Source organism: Phocoena phocoena, chromosome 15, assembly GCF_963924675.1.
Source record: "Phocoena phocoena chromosome 15, mPhoPho1.1, whole genome shotgun sequence".
Classification (NCBI taxonomy): Eukaryota; Metazoa; Chordata; class Mammalia; order Artiodactyla; family Phocoenidae; genus Phocoena; species Phocoena phocoena.
Window position 1 is genome coordinate 55,069,821 of NC_089233.1, and position 16,566 is coordinate 55,086,386.

General features: G+C 40.0%; 1 protein-coding gene across 1 annotated transcript in view; it reads right to left on the minus strand.

Moving 5' to 3' along the window:
• Positions 1-16,155, minus strand: part of CRLS1 (cardiolipin synthase 1) — a 35,446-nt gene extending 19,291 nt beyond the window's left edge. The window contains exons 1-3 of the mRNA XM_065892772.1: positions 15,729-16,155; positions 12,834-12,971; positions 8,137-8,266 (exon numbers count right to left, since the gene is read on the minus strand). Of these exons, the coding sequence (XP_065748844.1) occupies positions 8,137-8,266; positions 12,834-12,971; positions 15,729-16,034 (574 nt within the window). The 5' untranslated portion in view covers positions 16,035-16,155. The remainder of the gene's footprint in view (positions 1-8,136; positions 8,267-12,833; positions 12,972-15,728) is intronic.
• Between the last annotated feature and the right edge of the window lie 411 nt (positions 16,156-16,566).

The window sequence follows — 16,566 nt, forward strand, 5'->3', positions numbered from 1 at the left end:
AAACCTTCCAACAAACAAAAGCCCAGGACCAGATGGCTTCACAGGTGAATTCTATCAAACGTTTAGAGAAGAGCTAACACCTATCCTTCTCAAACTCTTCCAAAATATAGCAGAGGGAGGAACACTCCCAAATTCCTTCTACGAAGCCACCATCACCTTGATACCAAAACCAGACAAGGATGTCACAAAGAAAGAAAACTACAGGCCAATATCACTGATGAACATAGATGCAAAAATCCTCAACAAAATACTAGCAAACAGAATCCAAAAGCACATTAAAAGGATCATACACCATGATCAAGTGGGGTTTATTCCAGGAATGCAAGGATTCTTCAATATACGCAAATCTATCAATGTGATAAACCATATTAACAAATTGAAGGAGAAAAACCATATGATCATCTCAATAGATGCAGAGAAAGCTTTCGACAAAATTCAACACCCATTTATGATAAAAACCCTCCAGAAAGTAGGCATAGAGGGAACTTTCCTAAACATAATAAAAGCCATATATGACAAGCCCACAGCAAACATCATCCTCAATGGTGAAAAACTGAAAGCATTTCCACTAAGATCAGGAACAAGACAAGGTTGCCCACTCTCACCACTCTTATTCAACATAGTTTTGGAAGTTTTAGCCACAGCAATCAGAGAAGAAAAGGAAATAAAAGGAATCCAAATCGGAAAAGAAGAAGTAAAGCTGTCACTGTTTGCAGATGACATGATACTATACATAGAGAATCCTAAAGATGCTACCAGAAAACTACTAGAGCTAATCAATGAATTTGGTAAAGTAGCAGGATACAAAATTAATGCACAGAAATCTCTGGCATTCCTATATACTAATGATGAAAAATCTGAAAGTGAAATCAAGAAAACACTCCCATTTACCATTGCAACAAAAAGAATAAAATATCTAGGAATAAACCTACCTAAGGATACGAAAGACCTGTATGCAGAAAATTATAAGACACTGATGAAAGAAATTAAAGATGATACAAATAGATGGAGAGATATACCATGTTCTTGGATGGGAAGAATCAACATTGTGAAAATGACTCTACTACCCAAAGCAATCTACAGATTCAATGCAATCCCTATCAAACTACCACTGGCATTTTTCACAGAACTAGAACAAAAAATTTCGCAATTTGTATGGAAACACAAAAGACCCCGAATAGCCAAAGCAATCTTGAGAACGAAAAAAGGAGCTGGAGGAATAAGGTTCCCTGACTTTAGACTATATTACAAAGCAACAGTAATCAAGACAGCATGGTACTGGCACAAAAACAGAAAGATAGATCAGTGGAACAGGATAGAAAGCCCAGAGATAAACCCACGCACATATGGACACCTTATCTTTGATAAAGGAGGCAGGAATGTACAGTGGAGAAAGGACAGCCTCTTCAATAAATGGTGCTGGGAAAACTGGACAGGTACATGTAAAAGTATGAGATTAGATCACTCCCTAACACCATACACAAAAATAAGCTCAAAATGGATTAAAGACCTAAATGTAAGGCCAGAAACTATCAAACTCTTAGAAGAAAACATAGGAAGAACACTCTATGACATAAATCACAGCAAGATCCTTTCTGACCCACCTCCTAGAGTAATGGAAATAAAAACAAAAATAAACAAATGGGACCTAATGAAACTTCAAAGCTTTTGCACAGCAAAGGAAACCATAACCAAGACCAAAAGACAACCCTCAGAATGGGAGAAAACATTTGCAAATGAAGCAACTGACAAAGGATTAATCTCCAAAATTTACAAGCAGCTCATGCAGCTCAATAACAAAAAAACAAACAACCCCATCCAAAAATGGGCAGAAGACCTAAATAGACATTTCTCCAAAGAAGATATACAGAATGCCAACAAACACATGAAAGAATGCTCAACATCATTAATCATTAGAGAAATGCAAATCAAAACTACAATGAGATATCATCTCACACCAGTCAGAATGGCCATCATCAAAAAATCTAGAAACAATAAATGCTGGAGAGGATGTGGAGAAAAGGGGACACTCTTGCACTGCTGGTGGGAATGTGAATTGGTTCAGCCACTGTGGAGAACAGTATGGAGGTTCCTTAAAAAACTACAAATAGAATTACCATATGACCCAGCAATCCCACTACTTGGCATATACCCTGAGAAAACCAAAATTCAAAAAGAGTCATGTACCAAAATGTTCATTGCAGCTCTATTTACAATAGCCAGGACATGGAAACAACCTAAGCGCCCATCATCGGATGAATGGATAAAGAAGATGTGGCACATATACACAATGGAATATTACTCAGCCTTAAAAAGAAATGAAATTGAGCTATTTGTAATGAGATGGATAGACCTAGAGTCTGTCATACAGAGTGAAGTAAGTCAGAAAGAAAAAGACAAATACCGTATGCTAACACATATATATGGAATTTAAGGGAAAAAAATGTCATGAAGAACCTAGGGGTAAGATAGGAATAAAGACGCAGACCTACTGGAGATCGGACTTGAGGATATGGGGAGGGGGAAGGGTGAGTTTTGACAGGGCGAGGGAGAGTCATGACATATACACACTAACAAACGTAGTAAGGTAGATAGCTGGGGGGAAGCAGCCGCAAGGCACAGGGATATTAGCTCGGTGCTTTGTGACAGCCTGGAAGTGTGGGATGGGGAGAGTGGGAGGGAGGGAGACGCAAGAGGGAAGACATATGGGAACATATGTATATGTATAGCTGATTCACTTTGTTATAAAGCAGAAACTAACACACCATTGTAAAGCAATTATACCCCAATAAAGATGTTTAAAAAAAAAAAAAAAGAAAGAAACAGAAATAAATAAATGGGACCTAATGAAACTTAAAAGCTTTTGCACAGCAAAGGAAACCATAAACAAAATGAAAAAACAACCCACAGAATGGGAGAAAATATTTGTAAATGAATCGACCGATAAGGAGTTAATCTCCAAAATATAACAACAGCTCATGCAGCTCAATATCAAAAAACAAAGAAGCCAGTCAAAAAATGGTCAGAAGATCTAAATAGACATTTCTCCAAAGAAGACATACAGATGGCCGAAAAGCACATAAAAAGATGCTCAACATCACTAATTATCAGAGAAATGCAAATCGAAACTACCATGAGGTATCAACCTCACACCAGTCAGAATGGCCATCATCAAAAAATCTACAAACAATAAACGCTGGAGAGGGTGTGGAGAAATGGAAACCCTCCTACACTGTTGGTGGGAATGTAAATTGGTACAACCACTATGGAGAACAGTATGGAGGTTACTTAAAAAACTACAGACCTACTGTATGACCCAGCAATCGCACTTCTGGGCACATATCCAGAGAAAACCATAATTCAAAAAGATACACGCACCCCGATGTTCATTGCACCACTATTTACAATAGCCAAGACATAGAAGCAACGTAAGCGTCCATCAACAGAAGAATGGATAAAGAAGATGTGATACATATATATATAATAGAATATTACTCAGCCATTAAAAAGAATGAAGTAATGCTATTTACAGCAACATGGATCGACCTAGAGATTGTCATACTGAGTGAAGTAAGTCAGACACAGCAAGACAAATATCGTATGTTATCGCTTATATGTGCAATCTAAAAACTGGGTACAAATGAACTTATTTACAAAACAGAAATAGAATCATAAATGTAAAAAACAAACCTATGATTACCGGGGGAGAAAGCAGGGGGAGGGATAAATTGGGAGATTGGGATTGAGATATATACACTACTATATATAAAACAGATAACTAATAAGGATCTACTGTATAGCACAGGGAACTCTACTCAAGACGCTGTAATGGCCTATATGGGAAAAGAATCTTAAAAAGAGTGGATACATGTATATGTATAACTAATTCATTTTGCTGTACACCTAAAGCTAATACAACACTGTAAATCAACTACACTCCAATAAAAATTTTTTTAAAAAATTTAAAAAAATAAATAAATAAATAAATAAATATTAAAAAAAAAAAACCTAACAAGGGTATTTGTAGAAAAGAATTCCAGGCCAATCTTCTGAATCTAGATGTGAAATCTTCAACAAAATATCAGTAAACCAAATAGCAATATCTTCATAATATATCATAACCAAGTTAGATTTGTAACAGGAATTGTCATCAGGTTGATTTAACTTAGAAAATCAATAACGTAATTCACCACACATTAAGCTTAAAGGGAAAAAATATGACTATCGTAATACATGAAGAAAAAAATTTTCATAAAATTCCATATCCAATGTAAAAAAATTTCTGCGCAAACTGTCAGTAGAAGTGAACTTCTTTAACCTGAAAAAGGGGTATCTACAAAACCCTACAGGAAATGTCATATTTAATACTGAAAGACTGAAAGCTTTCCTTCTTAGACTGGAAATAAGACACAGATACCACTCCTATTCAATATTGCACTGTGCACTATTGTGAGGCAAATTTTTAAAAAGGTAAAAGGACTGGAGAAGAAGAAACACACTGTCATTAATTACAGATAATACATAATCAAGGATACAGAAAATCCAAGAGAATATACATTTATATTATTAGCATAAGAGTTCAGCAAGTTTTGCTAGACACAAAAATCACTGTCAGAGATGGAACTGATTTCATCCTATCAACATCAGCTACTACAAAATGAAATATTAAAAAAGCTACCATTTACAAAAGCATCAAGAACTATCAGTCACCTAGGAATAAATCTAATAAAAAAGTTTTATTACCTCTCTAGAGAAAACTGTAACATTTTGACATTTTAACAGACCTAAATAGAGTAAATACAAGATGTATGTGGACTGGAAGACAATATTGTAAAAATACCAATTCTTCCAAATAAATCTGTAAATTCAGTGCAACTCCAATAAAATCCCAACAGGTTTTTCTGGGGAACTTGAAAGCTAATTCTAAAATTCACACACAAATGAAAACAGGTAAGAATATCAAGGTGGAAGAACGTGCTCTATCATGTATCAAGACTTTTGGGGGACTTGCCTGGTGGCGCAGTGGTTAAGACTCCTCCTGGCAATGCAGGGGACACGGGTTCGAGCCCTCATCCGGGAAGATCCCACATGCAGCTGAGCAACTAAGCCCGTGCGCCACAACTACTGAGCCTGCACTCTAGAGCCCACGAGCCAAAACTAATGAGCCCACGTACCACAACTACTGAAGCCCGTGCATCTAGAGCCTGTGCTCTGCAACAAATGAAACCACTGCAACGAGAAGCCTGCGCACAACGAAGAGTAGCCTCCGCTCACCGCAACTAGAGAAAGCCCGCGCACAGCAACAAAGACCCAATGCAGCCAAAAATAAATAAATAAATAATAAAATAAATTTAAAAAAAAAAGACTTTTGGCAAAGTAATAATAATTACGGATGGTACTGGTGCAAAGATAGACAAATCAATGGGGAATAAACTAGACAACCCAGAAATGGACCCATGTATATATGAACATGGCAGTGAGTCTGGAAAGTATAGAATTTTCAATAAAAAGTGCTGGGATAATTGGGTGTCCCAAGAAGCAGTTAGAAAATTAACTTTTAAGAGAGAGAATTTTTTAAACCATCAACTAGGAATTATGCAAAGAAATCTTAAAAGCTTTCTAATACAAAACATAATCACACGTAAAGGAAAAGGTATCAGAATGGCAGGAGACTTCTCAACAGCAAGATGGAATCTGGAAATCTATAATCAGGGTCTTGAAAATTCTGAGTGAAAATAACATGCAATTGAAAATTATGCCCCAATCAAGTATGGAAGGTAGAACAAATACATTTTAGATGTCTGTAGAATAAAGACATTGTACACCTCTAAAAACCTTGCTGCCAGGCTGCATCCTAGCTAGGCAACAACTGGAGATTCTACTCCACAAAAAGGAGGACCCTAACAAGGAAGCCATGGGAGCCTGGAAAAACAAACCCAACACAGAAGAGAGACAATGGAAGTTCCCAGAATGATAATGAAGGGAAGTTGCAGTTCCAAAAGCAACCTACATCAATTGTATCAACAATATCCATAATACCAAAACCTGGAAACAATTTCTGTGTTCACCACGGAAACACCTGGGCTGGCCAACCGTTGTAAAACAATACAACAAAATACAAAATAACTCTGAAAAATGGGAAGCATGAAAATACACACACACACACACACAAATTTTAATTGTGAATGTTAACAGAATGCTCCTTAGGATCTTTTCTCCTACAAATTATCTATATTACTTATAGCATACCCCTGCCCCTTCAATACCCCCAACCAACAAAATACAAAATAACTCTGAAAAATGGGAAGCATGAAAATACACACACACACACACAAATTTTAATTGTGAATGTTAACAGAATGCTCCTTAGGATCTTTTCTCCTACAAATTATCTATATTACTTATAGCATACCCCTGCCCCTTCAATACCCCCAACCATTCACACACCGTAATTCTGACTTTCAAAGAAGCACATGAACAGCAGTCTAATTCATTTTTAAATTTGGTATGTGGATTTAAAAGCCTAAAGGTAGGGACTTCCCTGGTGGCGCAGTGGTTAAGAATCCGCTTGCCGGGGCTTCCCTGGTGGCGCAGTGGTTGAGAGTCTGCCTGCCGATGCAGGGGACACGGGTTCGTGCCCCAGTCCGGGAAGATCCCACATGCCGCGGAGCGGCTGGGCCCCTGAGCCAGGGCCGCTGAGCCTGCAGGTCAAGAACCTGTGCTCCGCAATGGGAGAGGCCACAACAGTAAGAGGCCCATGTACCGCAAAAAAAAAAAAGAATCTGCTTGCCAATGCAGGGGACAAGGGTTCGAGCCCTGATCAGGGAATATCCCACATGCCGTGGAGCAACTAAGCCCATGTGCCACAACTACTGAGCCTGCGCTCTAGAGAAGCCACTGCAATGAGAAGCCCCCACACCGTAACGAAGAGTAGTAGCCCCCGCTCGCCACAACTAGAGAAAGCCCGCGCACAGCAACGAAGACCCAACGCAGTCAAAAATAAAAATAAATAAATAAATTTATTAAAAAAAAAAAAAAGCCTAAAGGTAGAGGAGAAAAAGAATCTCTAGATTGGGAGACTATACTAGACTGAAACACCAGTAAACTTCTTCCTATCAAATGTCAGTAATAACATGGTATTGAAGGACCAAGTACCAGCTTCTTTGTTCTCAGATACTAACTCTTGGAAATAAACAGTTTAATCTGAACCAAAGGATTAAAAACTGAGAAACACAGCTGAAGTAGAAAATGAACAACCAAAAAAGCACATACAAAATACAAAAGATCATAAAATTTTGTTACAAAGAGTATTCAGGGGCTTCCCTGGTGGTGTAGTGGTTGAGAATCCGCCTGCCAATGCAGCGGACACGGCTTCGAGCCCTGGTCGGGAAGATCCCACGTGCCACGGAGCAACTAAGCCCATGCACCACAACTACTGAGCCTGCACTCTATAGCCCACGAGCCACAACTACTGAAGGCCGTGCACCTAGAGCCCATGCTCCCCAACAAGAGAAGCCACTGAAATGAGAAGCCTGCACACCGCAACAAAGAGTAGCCCCCGCTCACCACAACTAGAGAAAGCCCACGCACAGCAACAAAGACCCAACGCAGCCAAAAATAATTAATTAAAAAAAAAGAGTATTCAGACAATGTACAAACTATGTGTATAATTTAAAATTGCGTAATACCATCTAAGTAATAATAATAACAATGTGAAATTTTACAGACATCTTTAGGATTTCAGAGCTCTCACTTATTAAATTGTACTTAATAAATAATAAGACTTAGGAAAATTTTAAATTGCTTTCAAAAGCTAGGCACAAAGAAAATAATAGTTTCAAAAGATTCTAGGATAATATGAATTAGCTCAATTTTTTGGAAATATCTGTTTAATTTTAAACAATTTTACTAAGAAAACAATGCATTCTATAGTATACACAAGGTCATAAATTCTAAAGTAAAACAAATAGCTTGGAAAGCAAAACAGTTCAATAGTTTAAATTTAGGGAAACACTTTAAAGTTGAAAACATATTTTTGGAACAAAAATTATTTGTCTCTCAATCAAGAGAAATCCTAAGCTGATAAATGTGATTCTTCCCTGTACTATTTAAAAGTACGCATGACGGCGTTCTTACCTGGAATAAGATCTGCATAGGTCAAGCTAACATATAAGATGCTGATAAGTATTTTATCAGCAAGTGGATCAAGAGCACTTCCCAAAGCTGATTTTTGACTGGCCCAGTTTCGAGCAATAAATCCATCCAACTGAAAATAGAAGTTTTTTTTTTTTTTAATAAATGTCATAATAGGTACAGAGTAGATATCTTGAAGGTTAAGAGATACCAGAATAACCGCTATACTTGCATAAAATGTAGATAAAACCTCTTCTGTCTCTTAGCCCCAAACCTTCTGTTTTACTGGTATACACTTAGCTTTTAAATTACCAACTGGTCAGAAAATGATTTCACTTTTCTACAGAAAAAAATTTTCACTTTTCTTTCTCAAGACCTTCAGCTATTTTGCAATGTTTTCACAATGCCCCTTTGTGGGATGAACCCAGACACAAATTTAGAGATGTAAAGAACCCAAATAAAACTCAAAGAAAGCAGGACTGACAGAGCTTGGACTAGGCACCCCACCCCAACCCACCCCTCCCATCCCCCACCCTTTGAGCCCTGAGCTATTTCACTACAGCCAAAATAGCTGCTTTTACTTGCAAGGACTACCGTTTAACTGCGAGATTTTCTAACTTCCATTCCTACCTACTTTTCTATAATATGACCCAATTCCCTATGTTTTGCTGTTATTATTTTTATTTTATTCTATTTTAACTGTTATTATCAATATTTTTTATCTAGTGCCACTGTCAATTCCATGTCTGACTGTATTGCATGACCTGTATTTGAATACAAAACTCAGTCCTCTGTACCTGGCCTATTTAAAATTTTTGATATGAAAATTACTTATTCACTACTCCTGGAAACAAATTATATTTTAAAGCAGAGGTCATACTTGGGTTACCAGGGGGCCAAAGAGGCCTGCAGGCTGGTTTTGTTTGACCTGCCCAGTGATTTTTTAAATATAAATTAGTTGCCAATATTTAAATATTCAAAGTCTTAACTCAAAAAAATCCAGATCTCCAGGCTCACTTGAGAAATGGGAAGATCCGGCCACCCTGGGGCCACAAAATTGACTGAAACCAAGTACTGCCTATTTTCATTAAACGAGGCAGATATTTTCTGGTTTTCCAAGTCCCTACCCTGGCTTTTACTCATTTTATTTAACTTCAAACTTCAACAAATATTTGAATTTTCCAGTCCTAGTTCCAAGGAAAAAGATCAAATTAATCTAGACGTAATTTAACATGGTACATTTTAAAAGATAAATAAGTCCTCCACATCTCAAGTACTCCAATGACTTAGAGCAGTCGTACAGGACAATGGTTAAGAACTTACTCTTCGTAGCAGAGCATAAGTGGTTCAAGCACTGGCTCTCCCACTCACTTAACTGTGTGACTCTGGGCAAGTTATTTGGCCTAAGCCTCAGTTTCCTCATCTGTAAAACAGAGATAGTGCTACCTACCTCGCAGGGTGGGTTGTCTCAGTACGTAATGTGATTAATACTTGTTTAGCACTCAGCGCTTAGTAAATCCTCAAAAAAAGCAGTTACTAGCTATTACTACCTCAACTGAAAAAATCTATTTTCTTAAGTATACTATAGGTAACACTAACAGAGTGCCTAGAACTGGGAGTTGGGGCCTTGGAAGATTCAGGTGTCAGTTCAGTTTCTGATCTCGGGGAACTTAACCTCCCATTTTATCACCATCAACACCCTCTTGTCCTCATTGTTCCTCTACTCACACTGGATTCCAAGGTCATCAACATCATCTCTTCTTTGTAAACCTCTATAACTCCCTACTCCACTCTCCCTCAACCCTGCTTAAATACAACTACCATGTACTATAGGCCTGCACCCAAGCAGCTGAACACTGATCAAGAAAAACACATAAATGGGCTGATTGATCTCACTTTTTCATGACCACAAATCTCCTGTGGGCACTCAATACTGCCTGGCAAACCCACACCTGCTTACTGTGTTTACCTTCTCTATTCATAGTCTGCTCATCCTTCCCAAAGCCTCTCTCTCTAGCTCATGACCATGTCTATATTTGCTCAAAAAACAGAAACAGAGTGTCAGCCCTCCCTTGTATTCCCACCTCCAAGTCCACCACCTACTAGTGTCCATGCACATTCTCTCTGTGGTCCCTGATCCCAAGTCCTCTTACCTTCTGAGTTTTCCCCACCTCCCCTGCATCATCAATCTCTCTCTTCCTACCCAGTCATTTAATTAATTAATTAACAACAAAAATTTCCCCAGTATGCATCTCTTTATAAACTACCCTTCCTTGACTATCTCTCTATCCCCCTATGAAGCAAAACTTCCCCAATGTGACTTCTATTGTCATCACCACCTCATTTATGCTTGCCAACCCATTTTGACTGCCCCACCCTCTAGAGATTGTACCCATAAAAGTCACCAATGAATTCTACATTCTTAGCTTACTTGACCCCAACACAATTAAAGCACTTTCTTCACTTAACATCTGGGACACCTTATTGCCCAATTTTCTTTCTTTCTCACCAGCTATTCCTTCTCAGTGTCCTTTTTTGGCTCCTTCTCCATTGCTTCATTATTGTTCTTTTCTCTGACCTCTTTTCTTCTTTTACCACAGCCTAGATGATTTCATCCAGACTTGACCATCTATATGATGATAACTCTTAAATCTATCTCTAACCATGATTTCCTCCAACTCCAAACTACTGTTTTCAACTACCCAATGTTACCTCTATCTGAACAGGCGTAACAACTCTTTTCCCACAAACCCTGTCCTACCCTGAGTGTTGACCATCACAGAAAATGTAAACCTCCATGCATCTGCTTGTTGAACAGGAAAAAAAAAAAGTAACAGCCTAGCACTCCTATTTAATTCCTTTCTCTCACCCCACATATCCAATCCATTAACATATCAACTCTATCCTCAAAACATATTTCCCAACCTTCTTCCCTAGATTACTATAAGCCTCATAACCAGCCTCTCTGCTTCTATTCTTGCATTCCTGTAATCCATTTCCCATATACAACATTCCCCTACCTAAACCCTCCATGAGTCCAGCCATCTGCCCAGCAGCCATTCTAGAGACATCAAAACCTACATGAAGTAAATGTAATATGATGCCAGTTAACTCAGGTTTCTGTACACATTGTCTTACATATTTAGAAAAGTGTAAATGAGACCTCTCCCATTTGATGAATATTGCAATCTCATGTGGCAACTAAAAAAACCTACAAACCAAAAAAGAGCAAATCCAGTAACTGAGAAAGATCTTGCCTATTATGAAAAATAAATTCCATTATCAATATAATGGCCTTTGACAGAGTTGGAGACTATATTAATAAGTGGAGGGCTTCAGGCTTCACAGATAAAAGCAGGGACAAAAGAAGAGATTGTGAGAATGAGAAGTTGTGACAAACAGGAGCTAAACTCGGGAAAAAGAGGCGATAACCACTTCAAGAAACTGTATTTGATGCATATTTGGAAATGCCATATAACAGTGCAAATGTCCTCATTATTTATCCTGCAGAATCTTCAGCTAACTGTATTGCTCAACAATGCTACTGGGCAGGTGTAATTTTGTTTCTATGAACCTCAAAGGGAACAGCTGATGTTACAAAGAAAGATGCTATGTGACTTTTATTAACAGAAAATTAGTTTCTCTTTATTCTCACTGAATACTGAGCAAAGCTTTTCAAACATACATCAGTTTAAAGAGGCACCAAATTATTATTGCCTGTCTGGGTACTCACTTGGATCTCAGACCAGCCTTGTACAAGAATATACAATTTATATACATAACGTCTATTTCTACATGCTTTTGTCCTGATTTAAAATCTTTCCTCTACCTTTACCCCACTTCCTTCAATTGTGTTTTTGCAGGACATATAGTTTTACAAGCCATTTCAAATCCTTTATGCAACAGGGTGGGTGATAAATACAAATAATGTCACACAGGATGATGACTGGCCAGTCCACAAAAGCCTATATAACACATAGTGTGGCTTTCTGTTAGAAAATTATTTTCCAAGTTCTAATTGGAGATAACCTGAATAAATCTTTCCCTCCCTATAAACTGACACAGTGGTGTCAAGGTGCTCTTTTCTCCTTGGTCCATCTGCTGGGAGAGTGGAAGAAGGAAGGATGTCTAATGCCCACCTAGGGCAGGGTCTTCTGGAAGGTGGTCAGAGGGGTGTAGAGAAGGAATCAAGGACCAAATCTGTGGGGTGCCTATGGCCTCCTGCCAGCATAAACCTGAGCAGAGATCCGGCCTCTGCAAGCTCCCTGATCACAACAACTGGCCCACTGTTTCCCTCTCCACCAGTAAAACAAACTGTTGTTGCAGATCAGATATTTCTCTCTACTATGTAAGTAGAAAAAAAGTCTCACAGCTTCTCTCCTTTATTTCTATCCCTAAAGCAAGTACTTGGCCCTTTGAGAATTTCTAAGGTTTTTTCTTCTTTGAAGAAGTTAAAAACCAAGAGTAAAGAGCTCCCTCTCCCATGCCTCCCTACAACCTCCACTTCCTTCCTTAGATCATATAAATAACAGAGTCCCACATAGATGTTAAAGACAAGCCTTTACACAAAGTACTAGGTGAAATTCATCTTGAGGATTTCCTTCCAAAGAAAAGCAGACTGAGTCTGTGCTATTTCAGTGTAGTAGAGACCCTGGGATTTAGAAGGGGAGCAAAACAGGGGGAGTGCCGGTACAACTTACCAAATCAGTTAGCCCAGCTAAAGCAAAAACTCCTAGTGCAATATTAAAATCTTCTTCAATAATCAAATAGCCCAAAACTGGGGCCAAGCCAATTCTCGTCATTGACAACATATTTGGGATTGTCCATGGGTTTTCATACTGAAACATAAAGACAACAAAATTTAAATACTATAAATTCATACTTTAAATAACTATATACATTGGAAAAATACACTCCATCAACTTAAAGGTTAGAAGCTACATAAACCTTAAAATTAGTACTTTCAGTTTTAAAATCCATTGTTATTTTTACACACATCTAAAACTGTTAAGAATGCAGAAGATGAAGATATGTCATATACCAAAACACAGACTAAAATGTTGGCTGTATATAGAGTAGGTTTTCTCACTAAAGAGAGAAGGAATAAACATGTATTATCTATCATATAAGTCAAGCCTTTAATGTATTACTTCACCATCAGAATTCAAAACTAAAAACATACTGCTTTTAAAAGTGAAAATTGAACAACATTGTAAATCAACTATATTCAGTACAATTTTTTTTTAAAAAAGAATTACTTTCCCATTATACAAAATTAAAAAAAAGATCTTCAGGAAGATCTTATACCTCAAGTAGACAAACGGTCTAGAAAGTGTCAGAAAAAAGCTGAATTATCAACCATGGGCATTTTGGCTAAAAAACATTTATTGCAAAATAACCTCTCCTCACTCCTCTACACATACCCATCAAAAGAATGCTAAATGCCATACACAGTGTTGGAGATAAGAATGAAGAGGAATAAAACATTTAATTCCATAACCTCATCACTAAACTGGAGAACTGCTAGAAGAAAATGGAACAAGGAAAAGGTATTGAGATACTTAGGAAATGAACAGATTTTGTAAATTTGTTCAAAATAGCCACAGAAATGTTAAGATCCCCAACCAGAAGCTGAGGGCTTTCACAGCTCCCCTGTGGGGGCTTTATGATTCCTTGAAACTTCATTTGGAGCCAAGGTGTTTGAAGTTGGCACCAACAAAAGGGCACCTCAGCAGCTGCTCTGAAAACCATTCCTTCCTGGCCAAAGTCTGTTTCATGAGAGGGTATTTCAACTTTAAAAAGCCTCAGCCTAGTGGAACTAAGATACACGGCACAGAACAGGGTACAGAAATAATACAGAGAAAATGTCATTCCCTAAAGGCTGGATTTTTTTTCTCCACTGAGTCAAGACTGCCAGCTCTACCCCATGGGACTATCTCCTCACAAGATAACCCTACTTAACCTCTTTATCAATCAGTAACCTATTTGCCTGAACCTTAATTTTGACATTTCCACTTCTAAATACCTCTTTTAAAATACCTTCAGCCATTCTGTAAGAAAAGCCAGTTCTCTAAAGATACTAAGTTTGTGTTTATAAACAGAACCCAGCAAGAAATGTTCACCTCAGTTTGAAGGAATAATGAAGTTATTGGGGCCCAGTGGCAGAATACTGTCATTAAAGATACAGAAAAATTCAAATTCTGCAGGAAACAATCACCAAACAAGCAGCACTCCAAACCTCTACTCAAGGACCTCACATTATATTAATTAAATGGAATCATTCTTGGAACATATTCCAAATTCAAGTTCAAAGGTCCAAGTGTTTTAGAGTCCAGAGGAAAAAAAAAGTCTGTTGACCATACTGCGATACAGAGTAAGTCAAATACTGATCCAGCATTACAGTGACTCACTGAGGGGGGTGAGGAGGTACAGTTCATGATTGAGAGAAAGGAAAAACAAAGCAAAAGGTCAGAATACAGAGGCCCAAAATTAAACTCAGAGAGGCCCACGGGGAAAAATTAAAGACACAGTTGTAAACAGCCAGATCATTTCATTTGGTGAATTAATAAACCAGACTGAATGTTCTTAGAACAATGAAAGGGATTCCTTTGAGCTCCACATAAGATATTTCAGTTAAAATAAAATACCTCAATTTATAATCATTAAATTCGTCAACGTTTCTAAGTTAAAATTAAGTGAGCTAATCTCAGATTACCCAACCAGATAACCTGTGGCATACTCGACCAACTACTGCCGTTCTGGGAAGGACTTCAGCCAGGATATGGCAACCTCAAAGCATCCAGCATTCATTCAGACCCCAACATGCTCTAGCTATTAATGTGGCCGAGACTTCTGCCAGGATGTGGCCACCCCAACCCATGCTGTATAACTGATGAAAGCAGCACAGGGGCCCACCGAAGACATAACAATTGAAGATGTAATAATTGCATGAGTCTTGCTCCATGACATCAAAAGCTCTCCCACACTCATGCTCTCATGTCTTCTGTTTGGTCAGTATTTCAACAGGTAAGCAGACAAATATTTTCCTCCGTTACCTCAAGAAGAGAGGTTTAATCTTTTCCTATAATTAAAGGTTAAAGGATCTTTTAATTACGATTTAAATTACTTAGCTATCCTTCATCCTACAATATGTAAAGTCACCAAAGGTCAAATGATAGTTAACCAAACCTGCACAAGCAAACAGAAAGGCCTGTATATCATTCTGAAGATGCCCAGAGACTTGCCCTAAACATTGGGAATTCGCTTCAAAAAATTTAAAATGGGCTTTTAATAAGACAGGTGAAGGCTATTTTTACCAATGCAATATCCAGAGGCGCGTCCAGCTACCGGTGCGGATAGACGGGAAGGAGAGAGCTCTAACTTGACCACCGAGACAGGAGGACGCGGCTGGTACCCCTGACACCCCAACCGAATGATCTGCCCATAACTTCTCTTCGGGGAACGCTTTAAAAGTTCTGAAACGGAAGCATCGGACCTCACCGGCCACTGCACGTTATTTGCGTCCGGGACCGAGCGCCGCCGCAGCAGTCGACCCCGACCCAGAGTAGCCCCTCCGCCTCCTCCTCGGTACGTACCAGGCTGGCGGCGCTCGCCGGGCCCCACCGGCCGCCCCGGGCCTCGGTGGCGGCGTCCTCTTGCACTGCGGGCCCGGGGGCTGCCTTCCCCGCGCCCGAGCAGTGGGCCCGCGGGCTGGCCCCAGGCAGCCGCAGGCCGAGCGCAGCCGGGCGCAGCCACCAGCGCTCCGCCAGGCACCCCAGGCAGCACGGCACTGGCGGCAGCAAGGCCCCGCGGGCGCGCCCCTTGCCCGGCCGCGCTCCCGGCGCCCACACGGCTACGCGCAAGGCACCCCACGAGGTGCGCGCCACCCGCGAGGCCAGCATGGCCCTGCGGGCGAGCCGCGGGGACGCAGGCGGCGAGAGCTCAGCAGCCCGGGGCACCGGCGAGTAGCTTCCCCATCGAAGCCCAGCAATATCGGAGAACTTCAACAGCCTCCATACTGGTTCTCAAGTCTCACCACGTTCGGTTATACCAGTGGCCTGGCCGCCAAGAACGGACGCCGTCGCGACGCTTTTGCGACACCGTCGCCGCTGGCCTTCCCAGCGCCGGCGGCGACGGCGCAGGCGGCGAGAGTCACGTGCCGTTAGGCCCAGTGGGCTGCCGGGTAGCGGTCGGCACGGCGCCGCAGTCCGCCCATAGGCGGGCTCCGGGCTGCGTGGGGAGGCGAGGAGAGGAAAGCACAGGACAGGACTACGGCGCGGCGGCTGTGGCCGGGAGAGGGCGGGAGACATCTCGCGCCCCGGCCGGAAACCCGAGGTGTGCGCGGCTCTGGGCACAATCGCGAGAGTTTTACATATTACTTAATTGTCTGATACAGAAGAAGTATTTAATACTAGCTCTCTGTTCTTTTCCCTC